This window comes from Microtus pennsylvanicus, chromosome 3 (assembly GCF_037038515.1).
Source record: "Microtus pennsylvanicus isolate mMicPen1 chromosome 3, mMicPen1.hap1, whole genome shotgun sequence".
NCBI classification, from domain to species: Eukaryota; Metazoa; Chordata; class Mammalia; order Rodentia; family Cricetidae; genus Microtus; species Microtus pennsylvanicus.
In genome coordinates, this window is record NC_134581.1 from 141,726,835 (window position 1) to 141,747,250 (window position 20,416).

Sequence of the window (20,416 nt, forward strand, 5' to 3'; positions counted from 1 at the left end):
ACCACACACACACACACACACCACACCACACACACACCACACACACACACACACACCACACACACACACCACACCACACACACACACACACCACACACACACACACCACACCACACACACACACCACACACCACACCACACACACACACACACACACCACACCACACACACACCACACCACACACACACCACACCACACACACACACACCACACCACACACACACACCACACACCACACCACATACACACACACCACACACACACACACACCACACCACACACACACACCACACACACCACACACACACACACCACACACCACACACACACACACACACACACACGGGAAAGAAAAACAAGGGAGGGGAGATTAACTTTTTCTCGTAGCCTTATATTGTTTCAAAGTGCTGTATTTTAAACGAAATACCAGCTGTGGTGTTGGGCCCCATCCACACTGCCCTGGAGTTTGGGTCACAAAGGTGGGAGTTTGTGTTTGTGGGAGTGTGAGCAGAGTTAGGCAGAGCTACTCCAATCGGCTCAGGTGTGGAGTCAGTGTCCTTCCTGCTTAGAAACTACTGCCTTCTTTGTAGCCCAATTAAGGTGAGAGTTTATACTGAGATACTACTACAATATACCTGCTTTGCTAAGTGCTGTTGGAAGCCCCCAGCTGCTACTGTGAGCTACATGAGATGCAGAAGCTGACCACTCGTTATGTGCTGCTCATGAAAATCCTAGCACCAAAAACTGGAAAGATGAGTGGTTCAAGTGTCTGTTTTCCAAATAACTGCTAGAGGATTAGGGCTGTACTTGCCAATAAAAGTGATTTCTTTGTCTCATTCGATTAAATGGTTGCATTTAATCATGTGATCTTTTCATTTTCCCAGGGAGCAAGGAGATGGTTCGAGTGATGCGGAAGAAGGGCATTGAGCATCACCCCAATTTCCGTGCAGTCAAGCATGTCCCATTTGAGCAGTTTATACAGCTGGTTGCCCATGCGGGGTGTATGATTGGGAATAGCAGCTGTGGGGTGCGAGAGGTCGGCGCTTTTGGAACACCTGTGATCAACCTGGGAACACGCCAGATAGGAAGAGAAACAGGTGCTTGCCTTTGCCTGTCTCTCAGCTGACTAGTGTCTCTGTAGCTGTGTGATGGACTGGTGCTGGCCACATGTTTCAAATTCACTTCATTTTTGAGAATTTCACAGATGAGTACTGTATATTTACTTCATTTCTACCCTTCACCCCGTCCGACTCCTCCTGTTTCCCCCTCCACTCCTTTTCAAATTCATGACTTCTTCTGATTTATTGTTTTATACACACACACACACACACACACACACACACACACACACACACACACACCTTATTGAATCCATTTATTCGTTGTTTGTATGTGTTTAGGGCTGACCACTTGGGATTAGACAAGGAGCTTGTCCTTGGGGGAAACTATCTCTCTGTCTCTCAACAACCAGCGATGGCTGATAGTTCTTCTATCTAGGGGTGAGCTAGTGATGGGCTATGGTTCTTCTATCTAGGGGTGAGCTAGTGATGGGCTATGGTTCTTCTGTATAGGGGTGAGCTAGTGATGGGCTATGGTTCTTCTATCTAGGGGTGAGCCAGTGATGGGCTATGGTTCTTCTATCTAGGGGTGAGCTAGTGATGGGCTATGGTTCTTCTATCTAGGGGTGAGCCAGTGATGGGCTATGGTTCTTCTATCTAGGGGTGAGCTAGTGATGGGCTATGGTTCTTCTATCTAGGGGTGAGCCAGTGATGGGCTATGGTTCTTCTATCTAGGGGTGAGCTAGTGATGGGCTATGGTTCTTCTATCTAGGGGTGAGCTAGTGATGGGCTATGGTTCTTCTATCTAGGGGTGAGCCAGTGATGGGCTATGGTTCTTCTATCTAGGGGTGAGCTAGTGATGGGCTATGGTTCTTCTATCTAGGGGTGAGCCAGTGACGGCCTATAGTTCTTCTATATAGGGGTGAAGCTTTGTGGCATTTTCCCCATTCACGTTCTCATGTCAGCTGGGGTTGAATTGTCCAGGCCACCATACTGTTGAGATTTAATGGTGCAGCCTCCCTGTCGTGTCTAGAAGACACTGTCTCACAGTAGGTGTCCTGGTCCATTGGCTCTTAGATTCTGTTTGCTTCCTCTTCAGTGATTTCCCCTGAACCTTAAGTGTCGTTGTTTTGTAGTTGCAGCAGCCAGGGTTGGCCAGCCTTAGTTACTTATTCTCTGCATTTTGACCACTTAGGAATCTTTGTAATAGTCTCTGTCTGCTGCAAGAAGAAGCTTCTCTGATGAGGGATAAGAGCTACACTTCCCTGTGGGGACAAGGACAATTATTTAGAGTATAATTAGAAAATGTACTGGTTAGGAACGTGGCAGCAGTGGGTTCTCCTGCAGGGTCTGTGAACTCTCTAGCTGCTGACTCCCGTTGAGTGGGCCTTGTCCAGTTTCACAGCTGCTGGCTGCCCCGAGGTAAAATGCCCATTACCACATCATCGGGACAACTTGCCCACAGCCATTGCTGTGCTCTGTGGGCTTCACAGCAGGCAGGACTACTGGGCATCGTGCATAGTGCCTTCCAACACCGCGAGCCAATGCTCAGGGAGGAGGCTCCTAGGTCAGTGCCAGCTTGATTCCGCTCCGTCCTCCGTCCAAAGCGCATGGGTGCTCAGCAATAGGTCTTTACGTTCCAGTTCTGGAAAGCAGCCAAGGACAACGGCAATAGCTTGTTTTGTTTTGGGATCCTTTGAAGGCCTCTGACTAACAATCCCAAGGGAGGTTCCCATTCTTGGCACTGAGGTCTTTGTTAGATTGTCTATGGCTCTTGTGTGTGTGTGGTGAGGGGAACATTGCCACCTCATGTGGCATAACTCTACTTTAAAGTGTGTGTGTGTATTTCAAGTAATTCTATAAAATAATGCATTTCCTGGGGCTTTTTAAAATATTCTTGGAGTTACTTATCTTTCCTTCTTCCCTCTCTTCTGTATTACCTTCCTTCCATACTCCCCAGCTCGAGCCTCCCCGTTTCCCTCCCCCATATAGCACCTGTACCACGCTATCCCCCTCGCCCCGTGATCTTCTGCTTCTCTGGCTCCTGTGGTTATTTCAGGTTATATACCAGGGCTAAAGACTGGGAGCTGGGATCCACAAGTCAGAGACAACACAATGTTTAGATTTCTACATCTGGGTTCCCTCCCTCAGTAGAATGTTCTCCAGTCCCAGCTCATCAGTTGAAGGACATGGAGGTTCTTTCCATTTCTTAGCTGGTCTGAGTAGTGTGGCAGTGAGCATGGCTGAGCAAGTGTGTGTGAACGTGGCTGAGCAAGTGTGTGTGAGCATGGCTGAGCAAGTGTGTGTGAACGTGGCTGAGCAAGTGTCTGTGAACGTGGCTGAGCAAGTGTGTGTGAACGTGGCTGAGCAAGTGTGTGTGAGCATGGCTGAGCAAGTGTGTGTGAACGTGGCTGAGCAAGTGTGTGTGAGCATGGCTGAGCAAGTGTGTGTGAGCTTGGCTGAGCAAGTGTGTGTGAACATGGCTGAGCAAGTGTGTGTGAGCATGGCTGAGCAAGTGTCTGTGAACGTGGCTGAGCAAGTGTGTGTGAGCATGGCTGAGCAAGTGTGTGTGAACGTGGCTGAGCAAGTGTCTCTGTCGTAGGATGTCAAGCTTAGGTATCTCTCTATACTTAGGTATATATGTTTCATGTATATCTCTCTATACTTAGGTATATATTTTAGGTATCTCTCTATACTTAGGTATATATGTTTCATGTATATCTCTCTATACTTAGGTATATGTTTTAGGTATTGCTCTATACTTAGGTAAGTATTTTAGGTATATCTGGCTACATGTTTTTGTGAACAAGGAGGTAAGTGAAGTGAATGGCCAATTGTAGCTTAATATCAATAAATAACACAGATGATTACCACATTCATAGCTCTATTTGCATTTTTATTGCTTTGTAAAATCAATTAGAGCTGAAGGGTTCTTAATTATGGTCTTTGGCCTTGTTTAAGAGAGACTGTAGTTGGATGTGTCTTGAGTGTAAGAATACTAGTCTGTATTCGAGCCTGGTCCAGTGTCCTTTCAGTCTGCAGACTATGACGATCCTGAGCAATGAAAGTGTAAGTAGGATTATTAATGCATTGCTAACTGAGCTATGCATGTTATTAGCGTTAGTCAGCTTCTAATGCTGTGTACGTGCAAATATGTATCCGTAGCTAATGGGAAAATGCATGTCATTAATGTAAAAAGAATTGGATTAGAACTAAGGAGATTAGTTCCGGCTCTGCTGTTTCTTCTGTTCTTTTTCATACCACCCTACATTTCTATTATCATTATGTCATCCCAGAATATTACTTTGCTCTCTGTTTTATAGGGAAAAGAAAAGACCAGGATGGAAATTCTTTCAGATATATTACGAAAACACTTAGGATGTATGAGGCACTGGGATATGGAGGTATCAGACTAAGGAGCTAAGGACACAGCATAGTTTGTAGAGTGTTTACGCAGCAAGCATGAAGCCCTGGTTCAGTTCCCAGCACTGAGGCATGATGGTACACACTAGCAGTCAGAAGGCAGAGGCAGAGGGATCAGAAGTTCAAGGTGTCCTTGGCTACATAGCAAGTTCAAAGCCAGCTTATGCTACATGAGACCCTGCCTTTGAGGAAGAAATGGAAAGAGTGCTCTGTGCCTTGTGGTGGGAGGAAAGCTCTAGAAAAGGAGTGAGGAAGCCCAGATTACCAGAAAAATTGGTGTGCTTTGGCTCTCGCTAGCATCCAAAAGAAACAGAAAAGCAGGGACAGGGAAAGTTAGCTTTTTCTGAATCAGAACTCAGGAGACGGGCAGACCCAACAAAACTCATGGTTGTTTGTAGGGACCGCCAAGTGTTGCTCTTTATGACTGATATTCTAGTGGGGTAGGGAAGATAAGTAAGCAGCCCCAAAAGAAGATACTAGGGTTTCTAGGTGCCATGTAGACGGTAATACAGGGTAATGGGATGGGCTATATTAAATGCTGAGGAGGCCTCTTTGAAAGGTGGCACTTTAGCTGAGATCGGGCAGAAGCAGGTGAACACACATGCCAAGGTTATAATTTTTTTTTCTTTTTTGGACCAAGGATCTACATAATCTTGATATTGGGGAAACAGAAGGATCAGCCTGATTGTAAACTGTTAGCTAAGAAGAAGATGAGAGCCAGGTGTGGTGGTGCACGCCTTTAATGCCAGCACTTGGAGGCAGAGGCAGGAGGATCTCTGTGAGCTGAGACCAACCCAGTCTACATAGCAAGCTCCAGAACAGCCAGGACTACACAGACCCCCTTTCTCCCTCTGCCCAAAAAATGAGAGGCAAACTTTTTCATCCCCAGATAGGGTCTATTTATGTAGCATTGGATTTCCAGGAACTTGCTACACAGACCAGGCTGGCCTCAAATTCAGTAATCCACCTGCTTCTGTCTCCCAAGTGCTGGGATTAAAGGCGTGCACTGTTGTGTGAATTCTAGTTGGTTTTAATAATAAAAAGCCAAGTCAGATATAGGGGTAAATGCTGAAAGGTCAGAGAAGCAGAACAGCCAGCCACTAATTCTTACATCTACGAAATCCTCAGACCGAATGGGGTATCCTGTCTCTACAAGTCCTCAGACTGAATCCTGAACTTCTGTCTCCTCCTGCCTTATATTCCTCTCTCTGCCCAGCCATATCTCTTCCCATTTCCACCTCCCTAGTGCTGGGATTAAAGGTGTAAACCACCACTGCTTGGCTCTGTTTCTCTTTTAGACTCATTTAATCTCGTGAAGCCCAGGGTGGCCTTGAACTCACAGAGATCCTTCCATCTCGGTCTCTCGAGTTCTGGGATTAAAGGTGTGCGCCACCACTGCCTGGCCTCTATGGCTAACTAGTGTGGCTAGCTTCGCACTCTGTTCTTCAGGCAAGCTTTATTTGTCAAAGCACAAAATATCACCACAGTGCACTACCGCCCCAACTGACACAGACCTTTATAAGATAAAATACTGATGTACTTGTTTGCTTTCTTTTGCCATGGCAAACACTTGGGGAGGGAAGGGTTTCTTTGCTCTTACAGTTTATGGTTTTATTATGAAGGGAAGTCGGGGCCAGAACTGAAGCAGAGGCCACAGAGGAAAACTGCTTGCTCCTTAGGGCCTGTTCAGCTTGCTTTCTTATATCTACGCCCTAGGACCTCCTGCCCAAGGGGGAACCTCAATGGCAACCCAAAGGAAGACAGTGGTGTATTGAGATAGAGAACATTACGTGTGGATTTTGTTACTAAGGTTACCTAGTGCATGTGAGCTGCAAATGGAGGGAGAGCACCAATGGCAATGTTTAGACGTTGTGCTGAGCAGTAGGGAGTGTCTTCATGGCATGGGGACTCTGAAGAAACAGTGGGAAAGGGATGGAATGAAGAGATTGCTTTTGCCATGATCAGCTGATGCCAGCCAGATCGTCAAGGCAGAAAAGGAGCTGGATTGTGTCAGGGAGATTTAAAGATGGAGGTAAATTTGTAATTGGAGGTTATGGATGGTATATAGTAGGCATCTATTCACTTACTGTAATGGAGACCCCCTAACAGCAGGAAATTACACTTTTTTCCTTCCTGGTGTGGCAGCACCACAGCCATCAGAATCAGCCCAGGTTCTTGGTGGGTATTCTAGCCTTTTTTTTTTTTTTTGTCTAGTCTATATTTAGACATTTGGAAGAAAGGAAGGGTCATTTGTCTAGCCTTGAAAGTTGTAAATATTTCCTCTCACATCTATCAGAACCTGGCCATCACAGGCTACATCTGGCTGCAAGGGAAGCTGAAGAATAGCTTTTGGGTAGATACCCAGATTCCTAGATGAAACTTCCATCACTAGTACTACAAAAAGAAAAAAGATATTGCAGAAAATGGCCCTCTGCTATGATGGTATTTTAAACGAAGGAACTAATGACATATACCCAGGGAAAATGTCTAAACAGGGCAAAACTACAGCCCAGCACCAACCTTGAAACTGTTCATCAGTGAAATAGAAGGCCAGAAAAGAAAACAGAAAAGGAGCTTTCAATGATGTGATACCATTAGAGTCCAGAAGGAGACAGTTCCCAGGAGGTGGTGCTGAAAGCTGATCTGGGCCCAAATAAGAGGTCAGAGGAGCGGGGCAGGATGGGGCAGGTCTGGTGGCGCTCACCTGTGATCCCAGAACTCTGGAGATGGTCTCTGCACTTAGCTAACTGCACATTCGGTGGAGCCAGGGGCAGGGGGATGAATGTGTTTCCTGCGTATCTGCTGCGCATCGTCTTCCCTATGTCTAAATCCCTCTCCTCCTGTCTCTCTTGGGCCCTACTTGCCCATTAGTCGACGTTCTCTTCCATGTGTGCTTAACTCCTTCAGCGAGCATGCTTAGACTCTCTTATTTTAGGAAACAAAAACAAAACCCTTCTTTGGCCCCTCATTTCTCTCCAGCTACCTCTCTCCTACTCCTCTTAGCCAAGCCTGTTGGAGACCTAGCTATTTGTGATGTTTACTCTCTCACACGGGCCAAGAGATGTATAGAGAGAAAATGCCTGTCCAGCAGCTGGCTGGCCAGCCCTGCCTGGCTGCTGACTGGATGACTGCCTAGTTGAGAATGGGCTTGGTGGATAGGTAGGCGGGCAGTTTGTCGGGTAATTCACCCTACACAGGTGTGGTGGCACATGCCCGTAATCCCACTCAGGAGGGTCTTGAGTTTGAGGCCAGCCTACACTGTAGAGCAAGACTCCCTCCCCCCCCTAAAAAAACCAAGCCTCTGTGTGATCGCACACACCTGTAATCCTATCACTTAGGGGAGATTCGGGGAGTGCCACAGGTTAGAAGCCAGCCAGGTCTACATAGCAAGACTTATCTCTAAAACGAAGTAAACTCCTGTCTGATGTTACTAGGTGGCTTTGTCTGCTGTAAGGAGTCTCATCAGGAGTGCTTTCAGTCTGCCAGGTTTTAGGATTCAGTTATGGATCTGGTACATTGCTGTTTGTTTTTCTTTGAATAGTCACACCAAGTCATTGTAACATGTCTGTGGATTTATTTAGGGGAGAATGTTCTTCATGTCCGGGATGCTGACACCCAAGATAAAATACTACAAGCGCTCCACCTCCAGTTTGGTAAACAGTACCCTTGGTGAGTATACAGCCCTTCATTTTGGAGTGGTTAAAAGGGGAGCTACCTCAGGCAGCAAAGGAACCTTGCTCCATCACCATTTAACCATCTTTTTTTTTTTTTTTTTTAAATATTTATTTATTTATTATGTATACAATATTCTGTCTGTGTGTATGCCTGAAGGCCAGAAGAGGGCACCGGACCTCAATACAGATGGCTGTGAGCCACTATGTGGTTGCTGGGAATTGAACTCAGGACCTTTGGAAGAGCAGGCAATGCTCTTAACCTCTGAGCCATCTCTCCAGCCCCCCCATCTTTTTTTTTTTAATTAAAGATTTACTTATTATGTATACAGTGTTCTGCCTGCAGAAGAAGATACCCGATCTCATTACAGATGGTTGTGAGCCACCATGTTGTTGCTGGGAATTGAACTCAAGACCTCTGACCTCTGGAAGAAGTCAGGAGCACTGACCATCTCTCCAGCCCTCATTTAACCACCTTAACAGAACTTTTCGTCTTACATTAGCACACCCTTCACCCAGCCAGGTGGCGGTGGCTCACGCCTTTGATTCCAGCACTCGGGAAGCAGAGGCAGGAGGATCTCTGCGAGCTTGAGGCCAGCCTGGTCTACAAGAGTTCCAGGACAGGCTCGATAGGTAGAGCAAAACCCTGTCTTGAAAAACAAAAAACAAAGCAAAACAAAACAAACAAACAATTAGCACATCCTAGCAGCTGGAACGACAAGATATCACATCGCTCAGTGCTCTGCCCAGGTTCCAGTAGAGAAGTTTCAAGGTTTACTTCTATTAATTACAATTGTGCTACCCTACAGTGTGTTTCTCTGGTATAATTTGACCACATATTAGAAAACAATGTATCGGAATCTTTAAAACTTAATTTTGGCTGCCCTTCCTTTTATTTCAATATGATAATGTCTCAGAATTGTAAAGAAAAAACTTCAAGAAAAAACTTCTAAAATAGCAAATCCCAAATTCATGTACTAAGTTACAGTGTTGTCAGAAGGTCCAGATGTTACTGTACTTAGTTCTATGTAATTATGACTTGTGGGATTGTTGTTGTGTTTTCGTTTTTTTGTTTTGAGACAGGGTCTCTCTGTTGTACAACTCTGGCTGTCCTATAACTTACTATATAGGCCAGACTGGCCTCAAACTCAAAGAGATTCCTCTTCTTCTACCTCCCAAGTGCTGGTATATGTCACACACACACACACACACACACACACACACACACACACTGTGGGGATGATGTTTTATTTCATTTTCTTTTTGTGGTGCTAGAGACTGAACTCAGAGCCTCATGCACACCAGGCAAGTGCCCTACCACATCGACCAGTCCCCAGCCCAGAGAAGTTATTTTAAAAAGTACAAATTAGTTCTACCTGAAGACTCGGATTTCAGCGCCCTTGGCACCGCCTGTCATGCACAGCCAAACCATTTCACTGAACTGACTTCTTTGGCTATTCCAGCTCAAAGATATATGGGGATGGAAATGCTGTTCCAAGGATTTTAAAGTTTCTCAAATCTATTGACCTTCAAGAGCCACTACAGAAGAAATTCTGCTTCCCTCCTGTGAAGGATAACATCTCTCAAGACATTGACCACATTCTTGAGACTCTCAGTGCTTTGGCTGTTGATCTCGGAGGGACAAATCTCAGAGTGGCCATAGTTAGCATGAAGGTAAAGTCATTGCAAAACATTTAACTTTATATCTCACATGAGTGGTTGATTTTTTATTTTATTTTATTTATTTATTTATTTTGAGACAGGGTTTCTCTGTGGTTTTGGAGCCTGTCCTGGAGCTGTTTAAACAGCCCTGGTTGTCCTGGAACTCTTGTTGTAGACCAGGCTGGCCTTGAACTCACAGAGATCTGCTCGCCTCCACCTCCTGAGTGCTGGGTTTAGAGGAGTGTGTCACCACGACCAGCTGAGTGATTGATTTTTTTAAAAAAAAGATTTATTTATTTTTTATATATACTGTTCTGCCTACATGTATGCCTTCAGGCCAGAAGAGGGCACCAGATCTCATCATAGATGGTCCTGAGCTACCATGTGGTTGCTGGGAATTGAATTCAGGACCTTCAGAAGAGCAGGCAGTGCTCTTAACCGCTGAGCCATCTCTCCAGCCCTGAGTGATTGATTTTTAAAATGTTTAAGTGGGAGGTAGAACTAGGAAACATACAGGGAGTTTGTCGTCATTTCCTGTTGTACTGACTTTGGAGTCCACTACAATATTTTTCTCTTATCTACTAGTTGTTAATATTTCAAGCTGGTGTGGTAGCTAATGCTTATAGTCCCAATACTTGGGAGGCTGAGGCAGGAGGATTCCTGCAAGTTAGAAGCCAGCCTGGGCCACAGTGTGAGACCTTGTCTCAAAAAACAAAAATACAACAAAATAGACATTAGGAATCCAGTATGATAAGTCTTGAGTTGGCAATGGGGAGACCCCTGTAGACATGAGAGGGCTTTGCCACCCAGGAAGACAGGAATTCTATAGTTGTAGACACCATGAGCATGGAGTCCAGTGATTCTTCCCCACCTACAGGTGAAGAAATGTGCTCTTGTAGAGCATGGTCAGCATATGCCTCTCCAGTTTGCATTTTCACAAGGCTGATCTTCCCAGAGTACCATATATCCCTTCACCCTGCTGACCAGCACACTGCTGGAGCTCCGGCAGGTGAGAAAGCCTTCGTGCAAACAGCAAACTGTGTTAAAATGATCTCTTACTGACCTTATGAGAAAGAGGCCTCCCAGGAAAATCAGCTTGCAGCATCATAGATTACATGTAAAGTTTCAAGAGTCCTTGAGAAATAGCAAATATTTTAAACACAAATCATTAGAAATTTGCTAATATTAGGTCAAATAATGAAAAGCAAAACAAAACATAGCTTTCTCAAGAGAAGCCAAAAGACCTCCCTATACTTTAAAAAAGTTAATAGACTATTCTCTTAACACAGGATTTTTATCAGTGACCAAACACCTTTTTGGAGGTGAAATTATAGACATTTCTATTGAAATCAAGGAAAAAAGTTTTCTGTTCTATAAGAAATAAAGCAAGGAACAGCAAAATGGAGATTATACATAACAAAAAATATTATTGATAAACCATAAATTAACTGGATTATAGAGTTAGGATGATCCAGTAAATGGCTGAATGTTATGATTAATATGTATCAGTAAATTTCTGGTTATGTGAATTTGTGGCAAAGATCTTGGATCTGTTTGTGTGACTGTGTCAGATAGGCCTGCACATTAGCGTTCCTGAAACGCTGTGATCCTCCAGGTTTCTGGCTCCTGCCCAGACTAATTGAACTGGACCTCTGGGGACAGCTCAGCTGTGCTCTGCGGACTCTGTCACACAGTAAAGATTAGAACCACTCCTGTAGACTTATTTGTAATGATAAACAGCTTTAACCCTTGTGTTTGAAGTGTAAAAATCCATTAATACAAATGAATATGAAGGGAAAAGGAGATCCGATTTAGAACAACAGATTCCAAAGAATAATCAAAACCATAAAACTGTGATTTACATAAATAAAGTTATGAAATAGTACCATACAAAGGCCTGGAAAAGTATCCTTGGTGAGAGTGTTGAGTATTTTTAAATGTCAGCCCCTCACAAATTGGATGATAAATTCAGCATAATTATAGTCAACATTTCGATGGGATCTTAAGTCATTCTAAGCTATTGGAATTGGCTTTCTGTGTTTGGTTTTTTGAGACAGGGTTTCTCTGTGTAGCCCTAGCTGTCCTGGAACTCGATCTGTAGACCAGGCTGGCCTCAAACTCAGAGATCTGCCTCCTGAGTGCTGGAATTAAAGGCTTGTACCACCACCGCCTGGCAAAGGAAGTTTTTTTTTTAATAACATCATTCTGAAACAAAATAATACACAGTTGAGGGGAGTAAAAACAAAACAAAAACCCCAAACAAAAAACCCTGGGACACTAAGAATAACGAGGAGGGACTGTCTGTTCAGTATTAAGTCACAGCGCACAGCACAGTGTGATGTGGTGTTTGCCAGTCCACACAGAAGCTTGCCATGAGTTGAGTGTTCACGCCATTACCACTCCAGATAAAGAAATGGCTTAAGTGCAGACATGAGGGTGACCATTATTTGCCCCAGTATTGAAATCAGACAGTGTATCAACCTGGAAAGAGGAATTAGGACGTGTAGTGAACTAGATTTAGACTGTCCACTGTTGACCACAGACCTAAGAGAGTTTTCCTCGATGGCTACGGGGTTGCTGTTGTTTCAACAACCTTGTTTTGGGATGGATTCCCGGGAATTACTTAGGCTCATCTCAGGGACAGGCCCCGTGCACACAGTTACTCTGCGTGCCCAGCACGGGCTCCACAAGGGCTGACTGTCCCGGGAAGGACAACTAACAGCATTCACAGACTGTAGTGGATAGAATGTAGAATGTAGTAGCTGTGGCCACTGAGCTGGATCTGTGTTTTGTTTCTCTCTCCTTCTAGGGTGAAATAGTTAAGAAGTACACTCATTTCAATCCTAAAACCTATGAAGAAAGGATTAGTTTAATCCTGCAGATGTGTGTGGAGGCTGCCGCAGAAGCTGTGAAGCTGAACTGCAGGATTCTAGGAGTAGGTGAGGTTTTACATTACAGATCCAAGAATTCGCCTCTCTGTGTTCATGGTCAGCACGTTCTTACCCTTGACCTCAGGCCAGAGTTCCACTTCTCATGCCAGCAGGCACTGGGGAGACGCATGGGAGGCTCTGTTGTTCTGCGGGCACTGTAGACTTAGCTCAGGACTGATACCTCGCAGTCCTTGGCAATTTGCAAGATGTGGGGTGAATTGATTTACGTTTGCAGCCAAGAAAGTTGGCAGGCTTTCCTAAAATGGGTAACCAAAATTGTCCTCTCTGTTTGGGGTGGAGCTCAGGCATTTCCACAGGTGGCCGTGTGAATCCCCAGGAAGGAATTGTGCTGCATTCAACCAAACTGATACAGGAATGGAACTCGGTGGACCTCAGAACACCCCTCTCGGACACCTTGCACCTCCCTGTGTGGGTGGACAATGACGGCAACTGTGCTGCCATGGCGGAAAGGAAGTTTGGCCAAGGAAAAGGACAGGAAAACTTTGTGACGCTCATCACAGGGACAGGTGAGGAGGAGGGGCTTCACCCCGCAGGGCTGTGTCTTAGCCTTCGCTTGCAGCTGGAGTGGGCCACGATGCATACACGCCCTTTCCTGAGCAGGTAGTTCAGTAGTAGGAGCCTGTGTCCACCACATGGGAAGCCCTGAGTTCTGACCCCAGTACCACCAAGACAAAAAGGAATAAAGAATTTTAGCCAGGCATGGTGGCTTACATTCCTGAGAAGCAGAGGCAGGATAATTGCTGCAAATTTCCAGGTTAACCTGGGCTACACAGCTCTTAAATTTTGTGTGATTTCACTTTCGTTGTAGACTTCTATTGTTTGTTTGATGTTTTGGTTGAGAAAGATGTTGTGTAGCCCAGCCTCCTGCTCCAGCCTTCCAGACCCTGGCTACAAATGGCGCGCCATCACTCCTGACTAAGCTTGTGTTTTCCACGCAAGTCCTCTTTTGTTAACAGTTTTAACAAGTCTGGATACCATTTTCTAGCTCAGAGCAGTCAGTCAGCTACAGTGAGAGGGAGAAGAATGATTTGAGGAATAAGTGCCAAAATAAGTAAGAAATGGAGACAGAAGGCCTGGCTCAGCAGTGAGGAGCAGCAGCTGCTCTTGCAGAAGACTCAGGCTCGAGTCATAACCACACAGTGGCTCATGACCATCTGTAACTCCACTCTCTGGCCTCTGCAGGTACCAGGCACACATGTATTGCTCTTAGATACATGCAAGCAAAATGCCCATACACATAAGATTGAGAGTTCAAAAGGTGTAGATGGCAGGACGCTCTTCCAAACAGAGGCTTCTAAGGTAAAGTGTACCTTGCCTCTGTAGAGAGAGCTAATGCATTAGTGCTCCATAACAAGTCATTGGTCTTTGTGATTTAGAATGGCAGAATTTCAGATTCCATGTTCTATGCTTCTGGAAGTAAGCCCTGTAACACAATTAGACAGACTGTCTTACCTTCCCTTCCCTTGAAGCAGAGCTTGCACAAGGACTTAGACATGGCCCTTTTCTTGTGGAGGTGGTGGGAACGGTAAATGGAGTGAAACCACTCAGGGGCGGACCATCCAAGTCCACTCAGGGGAGGACCACCCAAGTCCACTCAGGGGAGGACCACCCAAGTCCACTCAGGGGAGGACCACCCAAGTCCACTCAGGGGAGGACCACCCAAGTCCACTCAGGGGAGGACCACCCAAGTCCACTCAGGGGAGGACCACCCAAGTCCACTCAGGGGAGAACCACCCAAGTCTACTCAGGAGCGGACCACCCAAGTCTACTCAGGAGCGGACCACCCAAGTCTACTCAGGAGAGGACCACCCAAGTCCACTCAGGGGAGGACCACCCAAGTCCACTCAGGGGAGGACCACCCAAGTCCACTCAGGGGAGGACCACCCAAGTCCACTCAGGGGCGGACCACCCAAGTCTCATCAGGACTGTAAGGGCCAAGATCTCCCAGGATACCAAATAAGTTTCCCACAGCTCTGTCTGAAGTTGTCTACTTCCTGCGGCTCCCATCTCACCTGGGGAACAGGCTCTCACCAATGACCTCACAGTCATCGGTGCACAGAGTAGGCAGTGAGTGCTGGAGGGACCACCGACCAATACAAGATGGGCCAGATGCCACGACTGGTCTGGTCATAGACACCAGATCTGCAGCAGCTGCTTCCTTCCACAGTGGCACCAAATAAAGTCTCGGCGCCTAGTGAGACGTGGGCATTTTATAAACGCTCAACAGCTTGGCTAAACAGCCTAGCTTCCTATTTCAGGTAGTGCCACACGGTGACTTGTCTCTCACTGCAGGGATCGGGGGTGGAATCATCCACCAGCACGAGCTGATCCACGGCAGCTCTTTCTGTGCGGCGGAGCTCGGCCACCTCGTGGTGTCTCTGGATGGGCCTGACTGTTCCTGTGGAAGCCATGGCTGTATTGAAGCATATGCCTCTGGGATGGCCTTGCAGAGGGAAGCAAAGAAGCTCCATGATGGTTTGTAGTCCTCTCCTGCGGAAGTGACTAACCAAATGCAGACAGTACCTGGGAGTAGACGTTACAGGGAGCTGAGCATGGAAGCCATGATTCGTCCAGGGCATCCTTGGTCCTGACTCAGGTTTACAGAGCACACAGGGGCATCTACAGCTCCAAGACAGCAGGGAAGAGTTCTTTCAGTTGTTTCTCAGCCTTTGGTTGGCACAGGACCCAAACTCCATATGCATTTTATATATACATTTTAGTGATGAAATAAACAGTGAACATCTTAGAGTTTCTGTGTGCCAAATGCACGGAGAACGATGGCCAAGGAGGTGGCTGCCTGTGCAGAGGGCACCGGAGTTCCTTCCCTGCCCTCCATACAGGGAAAGGAGGGAGTGTTGGCTTCCATCCTGGGAGCTGAGAGATAGAGAACACGTGAATCAGGAAGGCAAGTCCGACGCCAAAAGGAGTCTTCCAGGGTGGAGACAGTGGGGTCGGCATGTGAATGGTTCAGGGTGTGAGGACCAGTGGGTCAGAGGAACCACTGAGAACCTTCAGGAAGCGTGATCTGAATTTCAGGTCCTCAATGAAGCATAACCTTTTGATTTGTTGTTGGTTTTTAAGACGGTTTCTCTGTTTAGCCCTGGCTGTCCTAAAACTCATTCTGTAGACCAGGCTGACCCTAAACTCAGAGATCCGCCTGCCTCTGTGCACCGCCACCGCCGGGCAGTCTCTTGATTTATAGAGGGAAATGGTGGTTGACTAGAGGGTTGCTTCAGTGGAGCTGTTATAGAAGGACTTTAGTTTTCTGATGGGGCCGCTTGGAGTTGGGAAAAACAGGTCTAGGTGGCAGGTGGCAGGGGGTGCTGGGAGCTATCCATGTACAAATACTTAAGAGGCAGGGATTCAGGGAGGTCACAGGTACTGAAGTGGTTGTTACAGCTGGGACTGAGGCACTAGACAGAGTCCAAGGTGGAATCCTGAGAGATCAACCTGTGAGTGCAGAGAGAGGCCCCAGGGGAGGGCGGTTCAGAGAGGGTAATGGCAGGACAAGTATAAAGTCAGTCTGTTGGCCTTGTGAGAAGAGGGAGACAGCTGGAGCCGTAGCTGAGGCCCGGGAGGAGAGCATGAAGTGACACCTAAGCAGGAATGGTAGGAAGTGAGACCTTGTCTCAGAAAAACTTGGGGTGGGAGGGCTGGGGAGATGGCTCAGTAGTTAAAAGCACTGGCTGCTCTTCCAGAGGACCGGGGTTCAATTCCCAGCACTCACATGGCTGCTTACAACTGTCCGTGTCTCCAGTTCCAGGGGACCCGACACCCTCACACCAGTGCACATAAAATCAAATAAATTATTTTTTAAAATAATTTTAAAAATAATTTGAAAGGTGGGAGGCTTTATTTTATCTCAGGTTCAGGCTTCAGTCCGACTAGTCACCCCCGCCAGTATGGCCCACTGCAGTACAGTGCATCGTGGCCGTGGCCGAGGCCTGTTCACCTCGTGGACAGGAGCAGAGGTAGGGCTGGGGACCTAGCACACCCAAATACAGCAGTCCTGGCTGACAGAAAGACAAGGCTACAGAGAACAGCAGGATGGCTTCGTAGAGTGCCTGCCCCACAGCATGAGGACCTCAGTAGGTCTCAGCACCCACATCACACCAGGCATGGTGGTGCACAGCTGCAGTCCCAACAGCTGGAGTGAGGAGGGCCTCTGGGGCTTGCAGGCCACAGTCTAGACAGAACGGTGAATTCCAGGTTCATGAGAGATCCTGACTCAAAATATAAGCTGGATAGGGATTGAGGAAGACACCCAAATCCACTTATAATCTAAACACACGCACATACACACGTGTACATACCTACACAAACACAGCACCCACACAGAAAATGTCTGTTTATTAAGCACTTAGTCAACTTTGTTCATAATCCATGTCCCTTATCTATAGTTTGTTCCTAAAATAACTCTAGGCATTATTATCCCAACCTTCTAGAAAAACCTATGGAAATGAAATGGCCTGTGCAGCCAGTAGTGACCACTGGGACAGATCTGAGCTGGTACTGGCCAGACCTGTCACTCCGGCCTCTGACACTCAAGGCCCTGCTGGTGCCTTGTAGACCACCTCAGGGCTCTGGCAAGGGTGCAGCACTGTGTGTGCATGAATGAGGGTAGAGACGGAGAAGGAAGAGTGGGGTGGGGAGAATAACGAGGGTTTAATATTACAAGTGAGAAGTGAAGGAAACAGCAGGCAGGGAGGCTGTATTCAGATCTGAGTCAAGTTCAGACTCGACAGCAAGAGGTAGCAAAGGCTTTGGTGTTGTGATATGGAGCAGCGGGCTGCGTCCTGCCACCTGGCTAGCTTTACCCGAAATAATTACATGGAAACTGTATTCTTTTAAACTCTGCCTGGCCCATTAGTTCCAGCCTCTCATTGGCTAGCTCTTACATATTGATCTAACCCATTTCTAATAATCTGTGTAGCCCATGAGGTGGCTTACCAGGGAAGATCTTAACCTTCGTCTGTGTCGGGTGGGAGAATCATGGCGACTGCCTGAATCTGCTTCTTTTTCCCAGCATTCTGTTCTGTTTACTCCGCCTACCTAATTTTCTGTCCTATTAAAGGGCCAAGGCAGTTTCTTTATTTAACCAATGAAATCAACACAAAACAGAAGACTCCCACATCACTTTGGGACAGTATGTTGGGGTTGTTTTACTCTTAGCTTTTGTTCTTTGTTCTGTTGGCTTTTTGAGGGACCCACCACCTAGCTCCAAAATAAATCATACACAGAGGCTTATTAGTTATGAATGTTCAGCCTTAGTTTGGCTTGTTTCTTGCTAGTTTTCTTAAATTATCTTGACTACCTTTTGCCTCTGGGCTTTTTCCTTTTCTTCTGTGTATTTTTACTTTCACTCTGACTCTGTGGCTGGCTGGGTGGCTGGCCCTGGTACCATCCTCTTCCTGTTTCTCCTTCTATTTATACTCTGCCTGCCAGCCCCACTTATCCTTGCTCCTGTCTTGCTACTGGCCGTTCAACTCTTTATTAGACTGGCAAAGAATCACAGGCTTCACAGAGTCAGACAAATACAGCATAAACAAAAGTAACACACCTTAAAATAATGTTCCCCAACAGCAATGTGTTGGTGTTTGCATGTGCTAAGTAGCTCTGAGTGGTGGAAAGAACCACCTCCTTAGAGTGAGCTGCCAGCGGGCACAGGTGCAGTGGAGGCCTCCTCAGGCTGCTCACTGCTCATTAGTGCCTCTTCCTCTTGTTCCTTCAGAGGATCTGCTCTTGGTGGAAGGGATGTCAGTGCCCAAAGATGAGCCTGTGGGTGCCCTCCATCTCATCCAAGCTGCCAAGCTCGGCAACGTGAAGGCCCAGAGCATCTTACGAACAGGTAAGCCTACGGTCCTGGACACCCAGGGCTCCCACAGAGAGCCTCAGTTTCCCTCAGGTGCAGTGCTCTGCATTGTGATTCCTACTTTCTGAAAAAGGGAAACGTGTTGAAGATATTTAGAAGCACTGCCTATAATTGTGTTTTACTTCTTATTTTATACTGAAAATATTGCTTATTCACTTTATAGGTATTTAGAGAAGAACAGGATAGTAGTAAGGAAAACTGTCTTGAGTCACCGACTGTTAGAAAGTCTTTCCAGTCTGTTCTTACAATGCTTACATAATTAAGATTGTATTTTACAGTATACATTTTACCTATTTTGCAGTGCTTAGAATGAACACAGGGCCTTCTATGTTCTGGCGAGCACTCTGCCACTAAGCTCGACCCCCATTCCTCTTTTTCTCTCAGATGGCAATCTCACTTTGTTGTCTGTGCTGACAACAAGAAAGATGGTACCTGGGAGGCCTGGGGAAGACGGGAGATCATCAGCTCTAGGAATCTAGGTAGCAGCTTGCATGATTAAGTGAGCTCAAGAGAGGCTTAGGCCACAGAATGAGATCCTGTCTCAAAAAGGAGAATGAATCAAGGCACTCTCTTATAGGCCTCTTCTCAGGAGGCGGAGGCAGAGGCAGGAGAATTGCCTGATCCCAGGAGTTCTGAGCCATGTAGTGAGACTCTTGTCTCAAGACAAAACAAAAGCCAGCTCAAAGCTTAGACTCAAGTGCTTGGGAGCTGAGGCAGGAAGGCTGCTGGGAGTTGGAGGCCAGCCTGGATTACACAGTAAGAGTCTGTTTCAAAGAGAGAAAACAAAAGATCTAAGAAAGAGTAAGCCATGAACAGGTTTATTTTGTTTTTTTGAGAGAGTCTCTTTGTAGTTATGGCTGTTCTGGAATTCAATGTATAGTCCAGGCTGGCTTACTCACAACAATCCACCTGCCTCCGTCTCCTGAAGGGTAGGACTAAAGACTACATGGTCTTCGTAGACAGTTTATCACACAGCACTTCCCAGTGTCTGGTTTGGCATTTTCCTGGAAACTTTTCTGCTTTTTGCTCCCCTACAGCTGGAACTGCTTTGGGACTTGGGGTTGTGAACATCCTCCACACTATGAATCCTTCCCTAGTGATCCTGTCTGGAGTCCTGGCCAGTCACTATATCCACATTGTCAAGGACGTCATCCGCCAGCAAGCCTTGTCCTCCGTGCAGGATGTGGATGTGGTGGTTTCCGACTTGGTTGACCCAGCCCTGCTTGGCGCTGCCAGCATGGTTCTGGACTATACAACCCGCAGGATCCACTAGGCCACCTGGGAGTGGACATGGACCCAAGAGCTACTTAGTGAAACGAGGTTCTTTTAGATCAGTACTTCTCCAAAGGCAAGTTTGGGGGTGGAGGCTGCTGAGATGACTCAGTGGTTAGGAGCCTGTACTGCGCTTGCAGAAGACCCCAGTTCGGTTCCCAGCGCTCAGTCGGGCACCTCAACTGCCTGAAAGCCAAGCTCCAGGGGATCCAAGGCCTCAGCAGCCTAGGGCATCTGCATCCAAATGTACATACCCCTCCCCACAAAACACAGAATTAAAAATAAATCTTATTTTTTAAAAGGCAAATTTGGTATTTATTCTCCAGCAACACCAGAAGTACCTTTGCTTTGACTCTTGTATTCAGGGTTCTCTAGAACAGAACTGACAGACTGATTCTTTCTATACATAAAGGGAATTACTAGAATAGCTCACAGACTGAGGTCCAGCTAGTCCAGCAGTGGTTGTCTCCCAAGGGAAATCCAGTGCAGGAGAGTGGGGGCAGCCA

At 46.5% G+C, this 20,416-nt stretch overlaps 1 protein-coding gene across 3 annotated transcripts in view; it reads left to right on the forward strand.

Annotated features, from left to right (window-relative positions):
• The window catches only part of Gne (glucosamine (UDP-N-acetyl)-2-epimerase/N-acetylmannosamine kinase), a 47,375-nt gene extending 27,158 nt beyond the window's left edge, over window positions 1–20,217 (forward strand). For all 3 annotated transcript variants that reach the window (XM_075967332.1, XM_075967333.1, XM_075967330.1), the window contains exons 5-12: window positions 886–1,098; window positions 8,064–8,151; window positions 9,617–9,827; window positions 12,625–12,754; window positions 13,051–13,272; window positions 15,059–15,241; window positions 18,498–18,614; window positions 19,676–20,217. In XM_075967332.1, coding sequence (XP_075823447.1) covers window positions 886–1,098; window positions 8,064–8,151; window positions 9,617–9,827; window positions 12,625–12,754; window positions 13,051–13,272; window positions 15,059–15,241; window positions 18,498–18,614; window positions 19,676–19,911 — 1,400 coding nt within the window. In that variant the 3' untranslated portion in view covers window positions 19,912–20,217. The remainder of the gene's footprint in view (window positions 1–885; window positions 1,099–8,063; window positions 8,152–9,616; window positions 9,828–12,624; window positions 12,755–13,050; window positions 13,273–15,058; window positions 15,242–18,497; window positions 18,615–19,675) is intronic.
• The last annotated feature ends 199 nt before the right edge of the window (window positions 20,218–20,416 follow it).